This window comes from Ranitomeya imitator, chromosome 6 (genome assembly GCF_032444005.1).
Source record: "Ranitomeya imitator isolate aRanImi1 chromosome 6, aRanImi1.pri, whole genome shotgun sequence".
Taxonomy (NCBI): Eukaryota; Metazoa; Chordata; class Amphibia; order Anura; family Dendrobatidae; genus Ranitomeya; species Ranitomeya imitator.
The window spans coordinates 206,720,144-206,738,597 of record NC_091287.1 but is presented as its reverse complement, the minus strand read 5'-3'; the positions used below and the strand labels follow the sequence as shown (position 1 = coordinate 206,738,597).

General features: G+C 43.2%; 1 protein-coding gene across 4 annotated transcripts in view; it reads left to right on the top strand.

Annotated features, from left to right (window-relative positions):
- Nucleotides 1-11,491, top strand: part of ALG2 (ALG2 alpha-1,3/1,6-mannosyltransferase) — a 71,893-nt gene extending 60,402 nt beyond the window's left edge. For all 4 annotated transcript variants that reach the window (XM_069730444.1, XM_069730445.1, XM_069730446.1 and 1 more), the window contains exon 3: nucleotides 7,173-11,491. In XM_069730444.1, coding sequence (XP_069586545.1) covers nucleotides 7,173-8,075 — 903 coding nt within the window. In that variant the 3' untranslated portion in view covers nucleotides 8,076-11,491. The remainder of the gene's footprint in view (nucleotides 1-7,172) is intronic.
- Nucleotides 11,492-18,454: the final 6,963 nt, after the last annotated feature.

Sequence of the window (18,454 nt, the reverse complement as noted above, 5' to 3'; positions counted from 1 at the left end):
CAGATTGGTGAGTGATCTTCGTGAAAGTTGACTAGTATAATTGGGGTCCCCCTCTTCTCCATTTATCTTATGCAAGGAAAAAAACGGGGAAAACAAAACCTGCCCCCTGTGGCCCTACCTCAATCCTGGGATAAGAAGCTATGTGACTCCTGTATAGAACGAGTCCTCTGTGAGGAAACCCCAAACTTTGCCTCTGATTTACGATCTGTAATAAAGTCAGAGGCAGAAACAGTATTTAAATCCCTTAAAGACGGGGAAAAAATTAAGGGAAAAACACCTATAGCCTATTCCCACTCTGATTCATCTAGTTCCGTCAGTGGGGACTCAGACATACGTAACTCCTCCTTCTCTTCCTCGGATAACGAGAGTGGAGGTCATCATTGCTTTCCCCTAGATGAAGTCGATGCACTTGTGAAGGCAGTAAGATCGACTATGGGGGTGCTGGATCCTCGTCCTGACAAAACAGTTCAGGACATAATGTTTGGGGGATTAGGCCAAAAAAAGCGCAATGTCTTCCCTCTTAATGAAAGCATCCAAGCTTTAATTAAAAGGGAGTGGGAAAAGCCAGAGAGAAAAAACTTGTCGGTACCCTCCCTTAAAAGGAAATATCCCTTTGACGAGGAGGCTTCTACTTCATGGGATAAAGCCCCTAAACTTGACGTTGCGGTAACTAAGGCCTCAAAAAATAGAATTAGTCTCACTGGTAATTTGGTTTATAGGAACCTTCCACGACAGCGGTACCGGAGGATGTCTCTCCGCCCTAATGGGGGACAGGAACACAAAGAGATTAAATACCCTCCCCTTCCTGCCACCTCCAGTGTTTTTTCTGGACACAGTAGCATGTATGATTACCAACTCGGTGTAGTAACCCCTCAATAAATATCATCAATAGGGAGGGAAATTAGTGCTGTTGTGGAAGGTTCCTAGAAACCGAATTACCGGTAAGACTATTTCTATTTTCTCTAGTCACCTTCCATGACAGGAGTACCGGAGTATTACCAACAAATAATTTCTTAGGGAGGGACGACAGCCTGCAGAACTCGTTTGCCGAATGTTAAATCCCTGTTAAGGTCTAATCTGTAGTGCCTGGTGAACGTGTGAACCGACAACCAGGTGGCGGCTCTGCAGATCTGCTCTGTAAATGGGTCTCCTCTCTCTGCCCATGATGTCGACACTGACCGTGTAGAGTGGGCCTTTAGTGATAAAGGAGGGGATAAGTTCTGAGATGAATATGCAAGGGTTATGGCTTGTTTAATCCTATTTGCAATTGTGTTCTTTGCCGCCTTTTTGCCCTTGTTCCTTCCTGAGTATAGGCTAAATAAACTTCGATCAATCCTCCAGCTCTGTCTGTTGGAGGTAGAAAAGAACCATCCTTCGGATGTCCAAGGTGTGGAAGGACTCTTCCTTCCTGTTGGAAGGGTCTGGGCAGAATGAGGGCAGCACTATGTTGTGACCTCTATGAAAGTCTAACGTTACCTTAGCTAAAAATGATGGATCTAGACGAAGGATTATACTGTCAGTTGTTACCCTGAAATAAGGTTCTTGTATGTAAAGAGCCTGTATCTCTCCTACCTGTCTAGTGGAGGTAATGGCGACTAGAAAGACAGTTTTGAGGGTGAGAACCTTTAAGGAAGAAGATTCTAATAAAGGTTCAAATGGAGATTGTGTCAGACTATTTAGTACCAAATTCAGGTCCCAGGGGGGGACATGATTACGCACTGTGGGACAGAGTCTACTGGCTGAAGTCATGAAGCGTTTTATCCAACGATGGTTGGCCAAATCCTGATATAAAAATGAACTAAGTGCAGAGACCTGAACTTTTAATGTCCAGACTTTGCCGTAAATGTCGTTGGTTACCGGCTTCCTACTTTTCTGAAGAGCCTGAATTACTTCATAAGAAAGACCTCTTGCTCTCAGAATTTTGGCTTCAGTAGCCATGCTGCGACGTTCAATCTGTTTAGGTTCGGGTGTAATAAAGGACCCTGATGAAGAAGATTGCTCTTCTGGGGTAATTGTATTGGACCCTCGTGGGCCATCTCCAACAGTGCCCTGTACCAACCCCTTCCCGGCCACATAGGGGCAATCAGAATTGTAGTGACCCATTTGGATCGGATTTTCTGGAGAGTTTTTGACTGAACCTGGATAGGCGGGAAAACATAAGCAAGGTCGAACTCCCAGGGGTGTGAGAAAGCGTCCATGCCCAGTGCTTTGTCTGTCATGTTTAGGGAAAATATGCTTGTAGTTTGGCATTCTGGCTGTTGGCGAATAAGTCTAGGTCTGGGAACCCCCCATCGGGAAACTAAAGAGAGGAAGACTTCCTGATCCAGGCACCATTCTCCCGGATGTATATCTCTTCTACTGAGAAAGTCTGCCTGGGTGTTGGCAGACCCCTTTAGATGGACTGCTGTGATAGATAAGAGGTGCCGTTCTGACCAGGAAAAAATTCTCGCAGCCAGATTTTTTAATTTCTTGAACCTCGTACCCCCTTGATGACGGAGGTAAGCTACCGTAGTCACATTGTCGGAGTATATTCTGACCCTGGAGAAGAGTCGAAGCGGCCTTTAAGGCCTCCTCCACTGCCTTTAGTTTCCTGAAGTTTGATGAGCAGGCTCTGATGTTCGGAGACCATATGCCTCATAGGGGACAGAAAAAACACTGGAGGTGGCAGGAAGGGGAGGGTATTTAACCTCTTTGTGTTCCTGTCCCCCATTAGGGTGGGAGACATCCTCCGGTACCGCTGTCTAGGTGACTAGAGAAAATTTGCGCTACCCTTTGAAGACATGGGAACCCTAAAGGATCCTCTTGATAAAAGAGCGGATACCTTCCTTAAAGGGGCCTGGAAATCGGCAGGAGGATGCTTGAGGCCAGCGATAGCAGCTGCATGCACTTCTAGGTCCCTAATGATTTGGGTTGATAATTTAGAAAAACAACTGGGGGATGGCGTATCCAGAAATAAGGTGATAGAATCTATCCCCATGATAAGAGGGGCGGTGGCCTTTTTGGCAGATTCATCTGCTTACTCGATTAAACTCGCATCTAAATCAGCAGCCCTTTCAAACGCAGCCCGTAGAACATTATGGCTAAAGAGTTGGCCGGGTGACCTACAAACGAAACAGAAACTTTGCTCAATCCCATGCGAAGGTAAATTTTTGTTCGGGGAAACCCTGTATGATATCTTGCAAAAAGCAGGAGACAAAAAAGGGTTCCCTAATCTGGACTCACCATTTGTTAAGCGGCCATTTCGGAATAGGAAGTTTTTTCGAAGAAGGCCCCAAGGGAGCAGAGCAGATGGGATGACGGGAAAAGGAGAGATAGAAGGTTCCTTTTCTGTAATTCCTCACAAAACAAACCCCCAAATGACAGCTCCCCCAGGGTGGGAGGGAGATTATCTCAGTTACTGCCGGCCTAGGAAAAAATCTCAACCAGCCCCTGGATATTGAACTTGATAAAATCGGGGCTTCGCATAGACCTTACTCCCCTTCCTCCCCAAAACTACGTGGTCGCTCTGCTGAGATCCTCCCCTCAACAACAAGATGCCTTAGAACAAGAAATTATAAAGCTCATAGACAAAGCCGTCATCCAGGAAGTCCCCCCACTTGAAAGAGGGAAGGGGTTCTATTCCCCATTATTCTTAGTTCCAAAGCCGGACAGATCCTTTTGGACAATAATAAACTTACGGAAGCTAAACAATTATGTGTAGAACCAGAGATTCAAAATGGAATCAATAAAATCAGCGATAAAAAATCTGTTTCCAAACTGTTTCATGATAGTGTTGAATCTCAGCGACTCGTATTATCAAGTCCTCATCCACAAAAACTCTCAAATTCCTCAGACTAGCAGTGGTCATGAAAAGGGAAATAAGGGAATACCAATACAGAGCCCTTCCCTTTGGAATACCAGTGGCACCCCGCAAATTTACCAAACTGATAGCGAAAATGATGGCCCATCTAAGAGAAAAGGACATTTTGATAGTCCCATACTTGGACAACTTTTTGATTGTGAGCAATTCAGCCCAACAGTGCCGACAGCAGTGCGACAAAATGGTAAATACTCTAACAAAGTTAGGCTGGCTTATAAATCTACAAAAATCAAAACTAGAACCAACCAGAGTTCAGGAGTTTTGGGGCCTAACCTTGGACTCCACAACACAAGAATGTCATCTTCCAGCCCAGAAAAAAAACAAAAGATAATTAAATCTTGTGTTGAAAGCTTGCTCAAACCCTTGCATGACCTTAAGAAGGGCGATGTCATTACTAGGGTCCCTTTCTGCTTGCCTTCCAGCAGTCCAGTGGGCACAACTCCACACGAGAGACCTCCAGTGGGACATTCTGAGGAATCAGGTTACACTAAGGGGGCGTTTAGAAAGTCATATGACTCTTAAGTTCAGCCACTATTCATTCCCTAGTTTGGTGGTTGGATCCCAACAACCTGTCAAAAGGGATTCCTTCGGTAATAGAAGTGTCTCGATTAGTCACCACAGATGCAAGTCCCATGGAGTGGGGAGCTCACCTAGACAAAAGAGTCACTCAGGGGATTTGGACAGGTCAGGAACACAAGGCTTCCTCAAACCAAAAAGAACTCTGGGCAGTGGGCCGTGCTCTGTTATCCTTCCTTCACAGCCTACGGGGGCATCATGTCCAAGTATTTTCAGACAATCAGGTAGTGGTAGCCTACCTGAACCACCAGGGAGTGACCAGGTCTTGAGCCCTAATGAAGGCCGCTTCCGAAATCTGCTTAGTAGAGAACAACTTCCTATCCCTCTCCGCGCTGCATATAAAAGGGGTAAAGAATCAGAAGGCAGACCTCTTAAGCCGCACCCAATTAAAACAGGGGGAATGGACACTAAATCAATGTATTTTCGATTAGATCACAGAGCCTTGGGGGGTCCCTGTAATAGACCTTTTCACTAATATAGACAGCAGAAAAGTAAAATAATTTTGTTCCCTAGACCCCAGAGGGAGCCCTCGGGCGCTGGATGTGTTCATGATTCCCTAAACTCAGGGTCTCGCATATGCCTTTCCCCCACCTATACTCATCCTGGCAGTTCTGCAGAAAGTCAGACAGGTTAGGGCGAGACTCCTCCTACTAGCCCCTTCTGGCCCAAAAGGACCTGGTTCTCCTGGCTGAGGATGCTATCGGTCACCGATCCCTGGGTTCTGCCGGATCTTCCAAACCTCCTATCACAGGGACCGGTGTTCCACCCTCAGTCAGAGAATCTCCACTTAACAGCGTGGAATTTGAAAGGTCACTACTAAAGGGAAGGGGTTTTTCTGGATAAACTAGTCTCCACACTATTGAAAAGTAGAAAAACCGTGACTACTAAAATCTATGGCAAAACCTGGAAAAAGTTTCTGTCCACCTCCGGGGTAAAATTACAGGATAGGGTCCCAATTGCTGAGGTGTTAGAATTTCTACAGAAAGGTCTAGATTTGAGCCTCTCAGTAAGCACCTTAAAAGTACAGATAGCGGCTCTAGGTGCATTGTACAGTGAAAATATAGCTTCTAACCCTTGGGTGACACGATTCATTAAAGCTGCTATTAGGTCTAGACCCATAACCATAAAACGACTACCACCTTGGGACTTGAACCTAGTCTTGTCAGCTCTAACAGACTCCCCATTTGAGCTTATAGAGCCGATACCTCTTAAACCTTATCACTTAAAACGGCGTTTCTGATAGCCCTAACATCAGCCCCGTAGAATAAGTGATCTCCAGGCCCTGTCGGTAGCCCTCCCTTTACAAAAATCCTTCATGATAGGGTTATCCTAAAAACTGACCCTGCCTATCTACCCAAAGTAGTGTCCAAATTTCACAGGTCCCAGGAGATAATCCTTCCTTCCTTCTGCCTAGACCCTAAAAATAAGAAAGAAGAAAGATTGCATACATTAGATGTGAGAAGGTGTCTAGTTCAATACCTAGAATCCACCCAGCGGCATAGGAAGGAAGGGTCTCTCTTTATCTGCTTCCAGGGACCCAGGAAAGGACTGAAAGCTTCCAGAGGCACTATAGCACGCTGGATAACAGATGCGATGGGTGTACTCGTCTACTGGAAACGTAGTTCCCGAGGGACTAAAAGCACACTCTACAAGGGCTATGGCGACCTCCTGGGCTGAAAGGTCGGAGGTATCAATAGACCAAATCTGCAAGGCGGCCACCTGGTCATCACCTTCAACCTTTTTTAGACACTACCGTTTAGACCTAGCCTCTTCATCTGACTTAACCTTCGGAAGAAGGGTTCTGCAGGCTGTGGTCCCTCCCTAAGCAACAATCTCTGCAATTCTCTCTGTGGTGCTGTCATGGGGGACTGAGAAAAGCATAGTTACTTACCGATAATGGTATTTCTCAGAGCCCATGACAGCATCCGCTTATTCCCCCCCCCCATCACGTGTGCGGTGAGCACTTATATTGTACGAAGTGTGTTTTTTTATATAGACACGGTGTACACCTGTTAAGCAAGTGTATGTTTTTTATTGTCACTAACCTGGAGGACCTCCGATGCTCTGTAAACCAAACTGATGCAGGGGAAAGGTACCGCCCTTTTATCCTATAGATTTCCTGTCCCTGAAGTCGGATCCCCTCTCTCTGTGGTGCTGTCATGGGCTCTGAGAAATACCGTTATCGGTAAGTAACTATTCTTTTTCCCCCCATACAAATAATAAAATGTTATAATTTAAATGTATTTGTCAGTGACAGCATTTTATGGTACAACTCCTTCCACAAATGGCAACAAAAAATACAAATATTGCGGGAAAAACAAATCTCCAAAATGAATGTCAGTCCTTAGAGAGTTACATTGTATCACTTAGAATGGCTTGTTCACACGTTCAGTAGCAGCAAACTGAATGAGATTTCTGAAATGTCTTGCACACGCTGCATAATTTTCCTTGTGGATGTGAGTGTTTTTCAAAGCTGCAGTATGTAGATTGTTTCAAGTGAGTGGGAAAAATACATCAAAATGGCATAATTAATGCTGGGTGAAATATGCGCAACACTCTGGTTTTATATGCAAAAAAATCTGCTGCCCTTATGTCACGTGTGAACATTCCTTAATACCGTTTATCGATATATTAGCAAATATTTACCACAAGACAAAAGATGCATCTGAATATGTTGCTTGGTACACGTTACAGAGCTATGTCTGGTTTTTTTATGTTGCTTTTTTTTTTACCCCAGGTATCTGCCTGCATTCCAATTTTCAAACTGGCCAGAAATCCGAAACGTCTCTTATTTTATTGCCATTTTCCAGACCAGCTACTTACTCAGAGGATATCTGTGGCTAAGAAGATCTATAGAACTCCAATTGACTGGTTGGAAGAAAAGACTACTGGCATGGCAGACTGCATTCTAGTCAATAGTCAGTTCACTGCTAAAGTCTTTAAAGAAACATTTACATCATTATCTCATCTAGAGCCCAATGTTTTGTATCCATCATTGAATGTTGAGAACTTCCAGCCTTGTGATTCTGATGGCCTTACAGAATTTGTACCTGCAAAGAGAAAGATTGTATTTCTTTCCATCAACAGATATGAGAGAAAGAAAAACCATAACCTAGCACTGGAATCTCTGTGTACTCTTCGTGATAAAGTAAGCTTGCAGGACTGGGAGAAGGTTCACCTCATCGTGGCAGGAGGATACGATGATAGAGTGACAGAGAATGTTGAACATTATCAAGAACTTGGCCAACTTGCAGTTAAATATGACATTAGCAACCATGTTTCTTTCTTAAGATCTTTTTCTCATAAACAAAAGCTTTGTCTTCTTCAAAATTGCACATGTATATTATATACTCCGAGCAATGAACATTTCGGGATTGTCCCAGTAGAAGCTATGTACATGTACTGTCCAGTAATAGCTGTGAACTCTGGTGGTCCCCTGGAGTCTGTTGTCGATAATGTCACAGGGTTTTTATGTGCGCCTTCACATGAAGCTTTTTCTGATGCAATGAAAAAGTTTATTAAAGATCCTACCCTTAGAATGACAGTGGGAAAGTCTGGACATGCAAGAGTTATGGAAAAGTTTTCTTCTGATGCATTTTCACATCAGTTGTACCATTACATATGTAAGCTGGTGGAATGACATTAAACCCAAAAATGTCTAGATTGATAAATATACGTATGCTACTTTTACAGACTACCAAAATATTGCACTGAAGTTTTGAAATTGACAGTTGTCCTGAAGCCATTCATGTTCTAACCTGCAGTTTTACTGAAAAGCAAAGAATTTTGAGTCTACAAATGTTACCTTAGTCTTCATACTTATTTACTATGTGGTCAGGATTTGCAATATTATATGTGAATCCAAAGTCGGGATACTATAAATGGGGAAAATCTAAAGGTTTGGACGTCTTTGGTATTTTTGACCTACTTTTGGTTGACATACTGGTACAAAAATGTTGGTCAAAGTAAGGTGTACATATGGCTAAATCCAGGAATCCAGACTCAAATGAAGTATGTAATCGGGTCTTTAGGTATGACTACAGCACCAAAAATCTGAGTTCATGTTCTAGATAGATGTAAAGAAATAATGGTTTGTTTCTGGGGTTTTTTTGCTTATGTAAAAGGAATCTGTCAGTATGATCAACTCTCGAAAGCTGTATATAGGTCATGGAAAGTTGAAATAAAATAGCAGATATCAAGGTGTCTTATTCCTGAGAAATCTGTTTTCTAAATATGAAAGTGAGCTGCTGAGATTTATGGGCCAGACAATGATCTAGAGAATCTGCCTCCAGAGCTTATTTCAAATGTAAGGGGGGCATTACTAGTGTGAGACATATAATGACTGACCCTTTTTTCTCATAATTACATAGCTCTTTAGTTAGATCAGAGCCTAACACATTACAGCAGAGGTTAACTGTCTAATTACAAACACTTCAAGTTGTCCTATCACAGTGCAGACAGCTCTGCTATACTGCCTTTCCACCACACACTGACTACCCTTGAGATGAAAGCTGAAGCACTATAAGAGGAGGACAACAGCAGATGTGTTTGTAATGATACAATGCAGGCAGGCACCCATTGTAGAAGAGAGACACAGTATAGCATAGCTGATCTCACTACAACTGTGTTTGAAACAAGATCCAACTCTAAAGTTTTGGTTATATTCAGGTACAGCTCTTCAGCAGAGGTACCAGCACTACGAGAGGACAATTGCTGTTCCAAATGTGTATAATGAGGAAGTGTTCACTTCTGCTGTACTGTTCTGATCTCATTGCAAAGCTGTGTGTGGTTATGAGAGCAAAGTGTCAGTCTTCACTTTTCTCACAATGGTAACGTTTTCTTTCATTTAACCCTGCTGTTCTGTTCGGTCTGGGGAGACCTATTTTGAACTTTGGTATTTTTTGGGGTGTTCAAGATGCGGTTCTGAAACTTGTGGTTGATTGACTTAAATGAGGATGGGTCGGTCGGCCACGGGTTTCAGAGCCGCATCTTGAATATTTTAAAGAATATTGAAGTTCAAAGTCGGTCATTTTTGACCAACAGAACAGCAGGGTTAAAGTAAGCTCTGAATCCAGATTCTCATGTAGATCCATGTCTGGCACATAGCTCAGAACAGCTCATTTACAGATTAAGAAATATAAGATAACATCTTATTCAACTTATGCCCATATAGACAGCTTAGGAGCATTCATCCTACTGACAAATTCCCTTTAAAGCGAACCTGTCAGCAGTTCTGGCCGATATAAGATACAGCCATTGCCTTTCAGGGCTTATCTACAGCATTCTATAATGCTCTAAATAAGCCCCTGAGCCCCTGGTCCGACCTGAAAGATAAGAAAAATAAGTTTTATTATACTCACCCGGAGGGGGGGGCAGCCCAGTCCGATGGGTGTCGCAGGTCCGGGTCCGTCGCCTCCCATCTTCTTATGATTGCCGCCCTCCTTTTGCTACATCGCTACCCGGCATCACGCTCCTTTGCAGGCGTACTTATCTGCCCTGTTGAAGGCAGAGTAAAGTACTGTAGTGCACAGGCGCTGGGCCTCTGACCTTTCCCAGCGCCTGCACACTGCAGTACTTTACTCCACCCTCAACAGGGCAGATAAGTACACTTGCAGGGAGGAGTGTGATGCCAGGAAGCGATGAAGCAACAGGAGGGCGGCGATCATAAGATGGGAGGCGCCGGACCTGAGACACGCATTGGACCGGACTGCCCCCCATAAAACGTATTTCTCTTATCTTTCTGGTCGGACCATTTTATATCAGCCAAAACTGCTGACAGGTTCCCTTTAAAGTTTCCTACTGCACAGTGAAGCCATCTTTAAAATAAAACAATCCTTCTTGGTAATTATATGAGCATTTTATTCTATTTATGTTGATGTAAACCCAAAAATTATAGGAAAATAAAGAAAATAGTAAACAAAACTATTTGGTTATTATACGTGTATAATAGTGTGTATGTCACAGTTATTTGTATGAATGGTTATTTTAACCTAGTTTATCCAAAGAAAGGAGGAAAACACTCCACTCCATGCTGTTAGAGATATACACTACCGTTCAAAAGTTTAGGGTCACCCAGGCAATTTTGTGTTTTTCATGAAAACCCATACTTTTATTAATCAAATGAGTTGCCAAATGAATTGAAAATCTAGTCCAGACATTGACAAGGTTCGAAAGAAAGATTTTTATTTGAAATAATAATTTTCTCTTTCAAACTTTGCTTTCGTCAAAGAATGCTCCCTTTGCAGCAATTACAGCATTGCAGACCTTTGGCATTCTAACACTTAATTTGCTGAGGTAATCTAGAGAAATTTCACCCCATGCTTCTAGAAGCCCCTCCCACAAGTTGATGGGCACTTTTTGCCTACCATATGGTCAAGCTACTCCTACAACAGCTTAATGGGGTTGAAATCTGGTGACTGTGCTGGCCACTCCATTACAGATATAATACCAGCTGCCTGCTTCTTCCCTAAATAGTTCTTGCATAATTTGCTGGTGTGCTTTGGATCATTGTCTTGTTGTAGGATGAAATATGCCTTGTACATATCTCCCACTTTACCAGCACCAATTCAACCCTAGACCATCACATTACCTCCAACATGCTTGACATATGGCGTCAGGCACTCTTCCAGCATCCTTTCAGTTGTTCTGCATCTCACAAATGTTCTGTGTGATCCAAACACCTCAAACTTGGATTTTTCTGTCCATAACACTTTTTTCAAATCTTCCTCTGTCCAATGTCTGGGTTCTTCTGCCCATATTAATCTTTTCCTTTTATTAGCCAGCACGTTGGCTCAGTGGATAGCACTGCAGCCTTGCAGCGCTGGAGTCCTGGGTTCTAATCCCACCTTGGACACCATCTGCAAGGAGTTTGTCTGTTCTCCCTGTGTTTGCGTGGGTTTCCTCCGTGCACTCCGGTTTCCTCCCACTTTCCAAAGACATACTGATAGGGAATTTAGATTGTGAGCCCCATCGGGGACAGTTATGATAATGTGTGCAAAACTGTAAAGCGCTGCGGAATATGTTAGCGCTATATAAAAATAAAGATTATTATTATTAGCCAGTCTCAGATATGACTTTTTCTTTGCCACTCTGCCCTGAAGGCCAACATCCCGGAGTCGCCTATTCACTGTAGATGTTGACACTGGCGTTTTGTGTGTACTATTTAATGAAGTTGCCAGTTGAGGACCTGTGAGGCATCGATTTCTCAAACTACAGATTCTAATGTACTTGTCTTGTTGTTCAGTTGTGCAGCAGGGCCTCCCACTTCTCTTTCTACTCTGCTTAAAGCCTGTTTGTACTCTTTGAAGGGAGTAGTACACACCATTGTAGGAAATCTCCAGGTTCTTGGCAATTTCTCGCATAGAATAGCCTTCATTTCTAAAAACAAGAATAGACTGTCGAGTTTCACATGAAAGTTTTTTTTTTTCTGGCCATTTTGAGAGGAAGGTCAGGTTTATAGGTTCTCTAATCAGCCAAACTGTTTTCAGCTGTGCTATCATACTTGCACAAGGGTATTCTAACCATCCATTAGCCTTCTTACACAGTTAGCAAACACAAAGTACCATAAGAACACTGGAGTGATGGTTGTTGGAAATGGGCCTCTCTACACCTATGAAGATATTGCATTTACCAACCAGACTTTTGCAGCTAGAATAGTCACTTACCACATTAACAATGTATAGAGTGTATTTCTTAATCATTTAATGTTAGCTTAATTGGAAAAAAAATGTGCTTTTCTTTCAAAAATAAGGACATTTCTAAGTGACCCTAAACTTTTGAAAAGCAGTGTGTGCGTATAACATTATATATATATATACTAGCTGAAGAGCCCGGCGTTGCCTGGGCATAGTAAATATCTGTGGTTAGTTATAGCACCTCACTTCTCTTATTTTCCCATCACGCCTCTCATTTTCCCAATCACATCTTTCATTTTCCCCCTCACATCTCTCATTTTCTCCCTCGCACCTCTCATTTTCTCCCTCACTCCTCTCATTCCCCCCTAACACTTGTCATTTCGACCTCACATCTGTCATTTTCCGATCACTCCACTATTTTCCCTCACTCCTCTCATTTTGCACTCACACCTTTTCATTTTCACCTCACACCTCTCATTTTCACCTCAGTATATACACATGTTTATCTCCCTTATATATAGTATACACCTGTATGTCATCTCCTGTATATAGTATATACCTGTATGTCATCTCCCCTGTATATAGTATATACCTGCTGTGTGTCATCTCCCCTGTATATAGTATATACCTGTATGTCATCTCCTCCTATATATAGTATATACCTGTATGTCATCTCCTATATATAGTATATACCTGTATGTCATCTCCTGTATTAGTATATACCTGTGTGTCATCTCCCCTGTATATAGTATATATCTGTGTGTCATCTCCTGTATATAGTATATACCTGTATGTCATCTTCTATATATAGCATATACCTGTATGTCATCTCCTCCTGTATATAGTATATACCTGTAGGTCATCTGCTCCTGTATATAGTATGTACCTGTATGCCATCTCCTCCTGTATATAGTATGTACCTGTATGTCATCTCCTCTATATAGTATGTACCTGTATGTCATCTCCTCTATATAGTATATACCTGTGTGTCATCTCTCCTGTATATAGTATATATCTGTGTGTCATCTCCCCTGTATATAGTATATACCTGTGTGTCATCTCCTCCTGTATTAGACCTCGTTCACACGTTATATAGTTACATAGTTATTAAGGTTGAAGGAAGACTATAAGTCCATCTAGTTCAACCCATAGCCTAACCTAACATGCCCTAACATGTTGATCCAGAGGAAGGCAAAAAAAACCCATGTGGCAAATAGTAAGCTCCACATTGGGGAAAAAAATTCCTTCCCGACTCCACATACGGCAATCAGACTAGTTCCCTGGATCAACGCCCTATCAAGGAATCTAGTGTATATACCCTGTAACATTATAGTTTTCCAGAAAGGTATCCAGTCCCTCTTAAATTTAAGTAATGAATCACTCATTACAACATCATACGGCAGAGAGTTCCATAGTCTCACTAATCTTACAGTAAAGAATCCGCGTCTGTTATTATGCTTAAACCTTTTTTGCTCCAAACGCAGAGGATGCCCCCTTGTCCCGGTTTCAGGTCTATAATTAAAAAGATCATCAGAAAGGTTTTTGTACTGTCCCCTCATATATTTATACATTAACATAAGATCACCCCTTAGTCTTCATTTTTCCAAACTAAATAGCCCCAAGTGTAATAACCTATCTTGGTATTGCAGACTCCCCAGTCCTCTAATAACCTTGGTCGCTCTTCTCAGCTATGTCTTTCTTATACACCGGAGACCAGAACTGTGCACACTATTCTAAGTGTGGTCGAACTAGTGACTTGTATAGAGGTAAAATTATGTTCTCCTCATGAGCATCTATGCCTCTATGCCTCTTTTAATGCATCCCATTATTTTATTTGCCTTTGTAGCAGCTGCCTGACACTGGCCACTGAATATGAGTTTGTCATCCACCCATACACCCAGGTCTTTTTCATTGACGGTTTTGCCCAGAGTTTTAGAATTAAGCACATAATTATACATCTTGTTACTTCTACCCAAGTGCATGACCTTACATTTATCCCCATTAAAGCTCATTTGCCATTTATCAGCCCAAGCTTCTAGTTTACCTAAATCATCCTGTAGTATAAAATTGTCCTCTGTATTGATTACCCTGCAGAGTTTAGTGTCATCTGCAAATATTGAAATTCTACTCTGAATGCCCCCTACAAGGTCATTAATAAATATGTTAAAAAGAAGAGGGCCCAATACTGACCCCTGTGGTACCCCACTGCTAACCGCTACCCAGTCCGAGTGTGCTCCATTAATAAACACCCTTTGTTTCCTATCCCTGAGCCAGCTCTCAACCCACTTGCACATATTTTCCCCTATCCCCATTATTCTCATTTTATGTATCAACCTTTTGTGTTATTTGCTCAGTATTTTTACCTCAGTATTTGTAAGCTAAATTGGCAGCCTGATAAATCCCCAGCCAACAGGAAGCACTCCCCCTGGCAGTATATATTAGCTCACACATACACATAATAGACAGCTGCCGTATTTCCTATATGGTACATTTGTTGCTCTTGTAGTTTGCTTATTAATCAGATTTTTATTTTTGAAGGATAATACCAGACTTGTGTGCGTTTTAGGGCGAGTTTCGTTTGTCAAGTTGTCTGTGTTGAGTTGAGTGTGGCGACATGCATGTAGCGACTTTTGTGAGATGAGTTTTGTGTGGCAACATGCGTGTAGCAACTTTTTGTGTGTCGAGTTGCATGTGACAGGTTAGTGTAGCAAGTTGTGTGCAGCAAGTTTTGCGCATGGTGAGTTTTGCGCGTGGCGAGTTTTATGTGTGGTGCCTTTTGAGTATGTGCAAGTTTTGTGTGAGGCAACTTTTGCATGTGTTGCAACTTTTGTGCATGTGGCAATTTTTCCGCGTGTGCAAGTTTTGCGTGTGGTGAGTTTTGCACTTGTGGCGAGTTTTGCGTGAGCCTAGTATTTGCATGTGGCGAGTTTTGCGCGTGGCGAGTTTTGAGCGGCGACTTTTGTGTTTCGACTTTTATGTGGCGAGGTTGGTTTATGTGTGGTGAAATGTGTGCTGAGGGTAATATGTGTTCAAGCACGTGATAGTGTGTGTGTTCATATCCCCATGTGTGGTGAGTATCCCTTGTCGGGGCCCCACCTTAGCAACTGTACGGTATATATTCTTTTGCGCCACCGCTCTCATTCTTTAAGTCCCCCTTGTTTACATCTGGCAGCTGTCAATTTGCCTCCTACACTTTTCCTTTCACTTTTCCCCATTATGTAGATAGGGGCATAATTGTTTGGTGAATTGGAAAGCGCGGGGTTAAAATTTCACCTCACAACATAACCTATGATGCTCTCAGGGTCCAGACGTGTGACTGTGCAAAATTTTGTGGCTGTAGCTGCGACGCCTCCAACACTTTTCCTTTCACTTTTTCCCCATTATGTAGATAGGGGCAAAATTGTTTGGTGACTTGGAAAGCGCGGGGTTTAACTTTCACCTCATAACATGGCCTATGACGCTCTCAGGGTCCAGACGTGTGACTGTGCAAAATTTTGTGGCTGTAGCTGCGACGCCTCCAACACTTTTCCCTTCACTTTTTTCCCCATTATGTAGATAGGGGCAAAATTTTTTGGTGAATTGGAACGCGCGGGGTTAAAATTTCGCCTCACAACATAGCCTATGACGTTCTCGGGGTCCAGACGTGTGACTGTGCAAAATTTTGTGGCTGTAGCTGCGACGGTGCGGATGCCAATCCCGGACATACATACATACATACATACACACATACACACACACGCACACTCAGCTTATATATATATATATATATATATATATATATATATATATATATACACACACACTACCCTCACTTCGCCCCTTGTCTGTCGGTGTTCCTCAAGGCTCTGTTTTAGGACCCGTACTCTTCTCCATCTACACCTTCGGCCTGGGACATCTTATAGAATCCCACGGTATGCAGTACCATCTCTACGCCGATGATACACAGATCTACCTATCCAGACCTGACCTCACCTCCTTACCAAGAATCCCACACTGTCTGTCTTTCCCCCATCTCACTCTACCCCTCCACCAGCCACCAGTGGCTGCTCACTTTCCCCAATCCCACATGCCCGATGCCTCGGAGTGACCCTCTCTTTCAAGCCACATATCCAAGCCCTTGCCTCCTGCCATCTCAAACGCAAAAATATTTCCCAGATCCACGCATTCCTTGACCGCGACACCACAAAAACACTAGTGCATGCCCTTATCTCCTGCCTTGACCACTGCAATTTCCTACTCTCCGGCCTCTCCTCTAGCACTCTGGTACCACTCCAATCCATCCTACACTCTGCTGCCCGACTAATCTATCTGCCTCACCGCTATTCCCCAGCCTCTCCCCTATGCCAAGCCCTTCACTGACTCCCTATCGCCCAGAGGCTCCAGTTCAAAACCCTTCCAATTACATACAAAGCCATCCACAACCTGTCTCCTCCATACATCTGTGACATGGTCGCCCGCTACTTACCTACACGCAACCTCCGATCCTCTAAAGATCTCTACTCCCCTCTCATCTCTTCTTCCCGTAACCGCATCCAAGACTTCTCACGTGCTTCCCGCATACTCTGGAACTCTCTACTCCAGCACATCAGACTCTCGCCTACCATAGAAACTTTAAAAAAGAACCTGAAGACTCACCTCTTCCGACAAGCCTACAGCCTGCAGCGATCCTCAACCTACTGAACCGATGCACAACCAGCTCTACCCTCTCCTAGTGTATCCTCACCCATCCCCTGCAGACTGTGAGCCCTTGCGGGCAGTGTCCTCCCTCCCTATGTACCTGTGTGCCTTGTTTTTTGCTCATGTTTAATGTATTTGTCTATATTTGCCCCCTTTTCACATGTAAAGCGGTATAAAAATGTATAATAATATTGAAGGCCTGGAAGAACAACATGTGAAACCCCCTGAAAATCCTGATACAATCCTGCAACTAGAAAGCACTGCAGCTGATATGAAAGAGATGATATTAGATAAATACCATCAATACCAGAGATCTACTGCCAAGGCAAAGAAACACCACCAGACAGTATACTAGAAGATGCCAATAGAACACTTGCATTAATACCTACCACCACCATACCTCAAGCTAATAAACTGTCTATGCTACTGCCTCAGCAATCATGGGTATGCTTGGCTAAACAACCAGCAAGAACAACAGAAGTCTGTGCCTTCTTTGGAAAAGAAGACTGGAGACAAAGATCAAGGCAACACAAAGGGAAGTCAGCCAAATAACAGAAATACAGAAGGGTGTAAAGATCAAGAATAAGACCAAGCTGGACAAGTACAAAGGCCTGACCCCAACTGAAGCCCTTGAGACTCCTAAACAAAAACTCACAGCACTCGCTGCAGGACTAGGGAGATAAGCTAGAGAAGCTGAGGCCAAGAAAATAAATGCCCCTTGTTCTCCAAAAAACCATGCAAGGTATACTGCCAACTACAGAGTAACAGCAGAAAGGCAGCAACTCCAATAGCAGACTGAACAATACTGGAGGAACATAAGGGAGAAGGAAAAAACACATCACCAGTGCAATGTGGCTGCAAGATCTGAAAAGGAAACACAGCAACCACCTAGAGCAGAACCAGTCACCATTACAGAAGCAGACATTCAAGATCGGGTCAAGAACATGAAGAGCTCGACAGCACCTTGTCCAGACATAATCCACACCTAGTGGCTAAAGAAATTAACAGCGGTACATGAACGCATGGCAAAGCAGATGAACCAACTGCCAGAAGCAGGCCACCACCCAGCTTGGCTAACACAAGGAAGAACAGTGCTGATCATGAAGGATTCTCACAAAAGGAACAGTTTCATCCAACTACCGCCCAATAACCTGCCTTACAACAACATGGAAACTCCTGTCAGGTATCATAGCCACCAAGCCACAGAACCATATGAACCAGTATATGAATTAAGCTCAGAAAAGCATTGGGACCAATACCAGAGGCTCTAAGCACCAGCTCATAGTAGATAGAGCAATTGCCCAAGACTCAAGATCCAGACAGACCAATCTCAGCACAGCCTGGATTGACTACACTAAAGCCTATACAGAAAACACCATAAGCACTTTTGAATTTGGTACCAAAGTAGGTTCCCACACCGTGCATATATAAAGGAAAGCCTATGACTCAATGCCACACACATGGATCTGTGAATGCTTGGCTCTCTACAATGTCAACTCAGAAACTCAGTGGGGCTATGGAGAACAACATTGGAAGTCAACTGAAGAAAACTAGCAGAAGTGACTATCAAATGAGGCATATACCAAGTTGTTGCACTGTCCTCTTTGCTGTACTGCATAGACGTGAACCCCCTCAGTCAGATAATTACAGAGTCTGGCTATGGATACAAGTTCAAGAGTGGAAGCACCATCAGCCGCCTCCTACATGG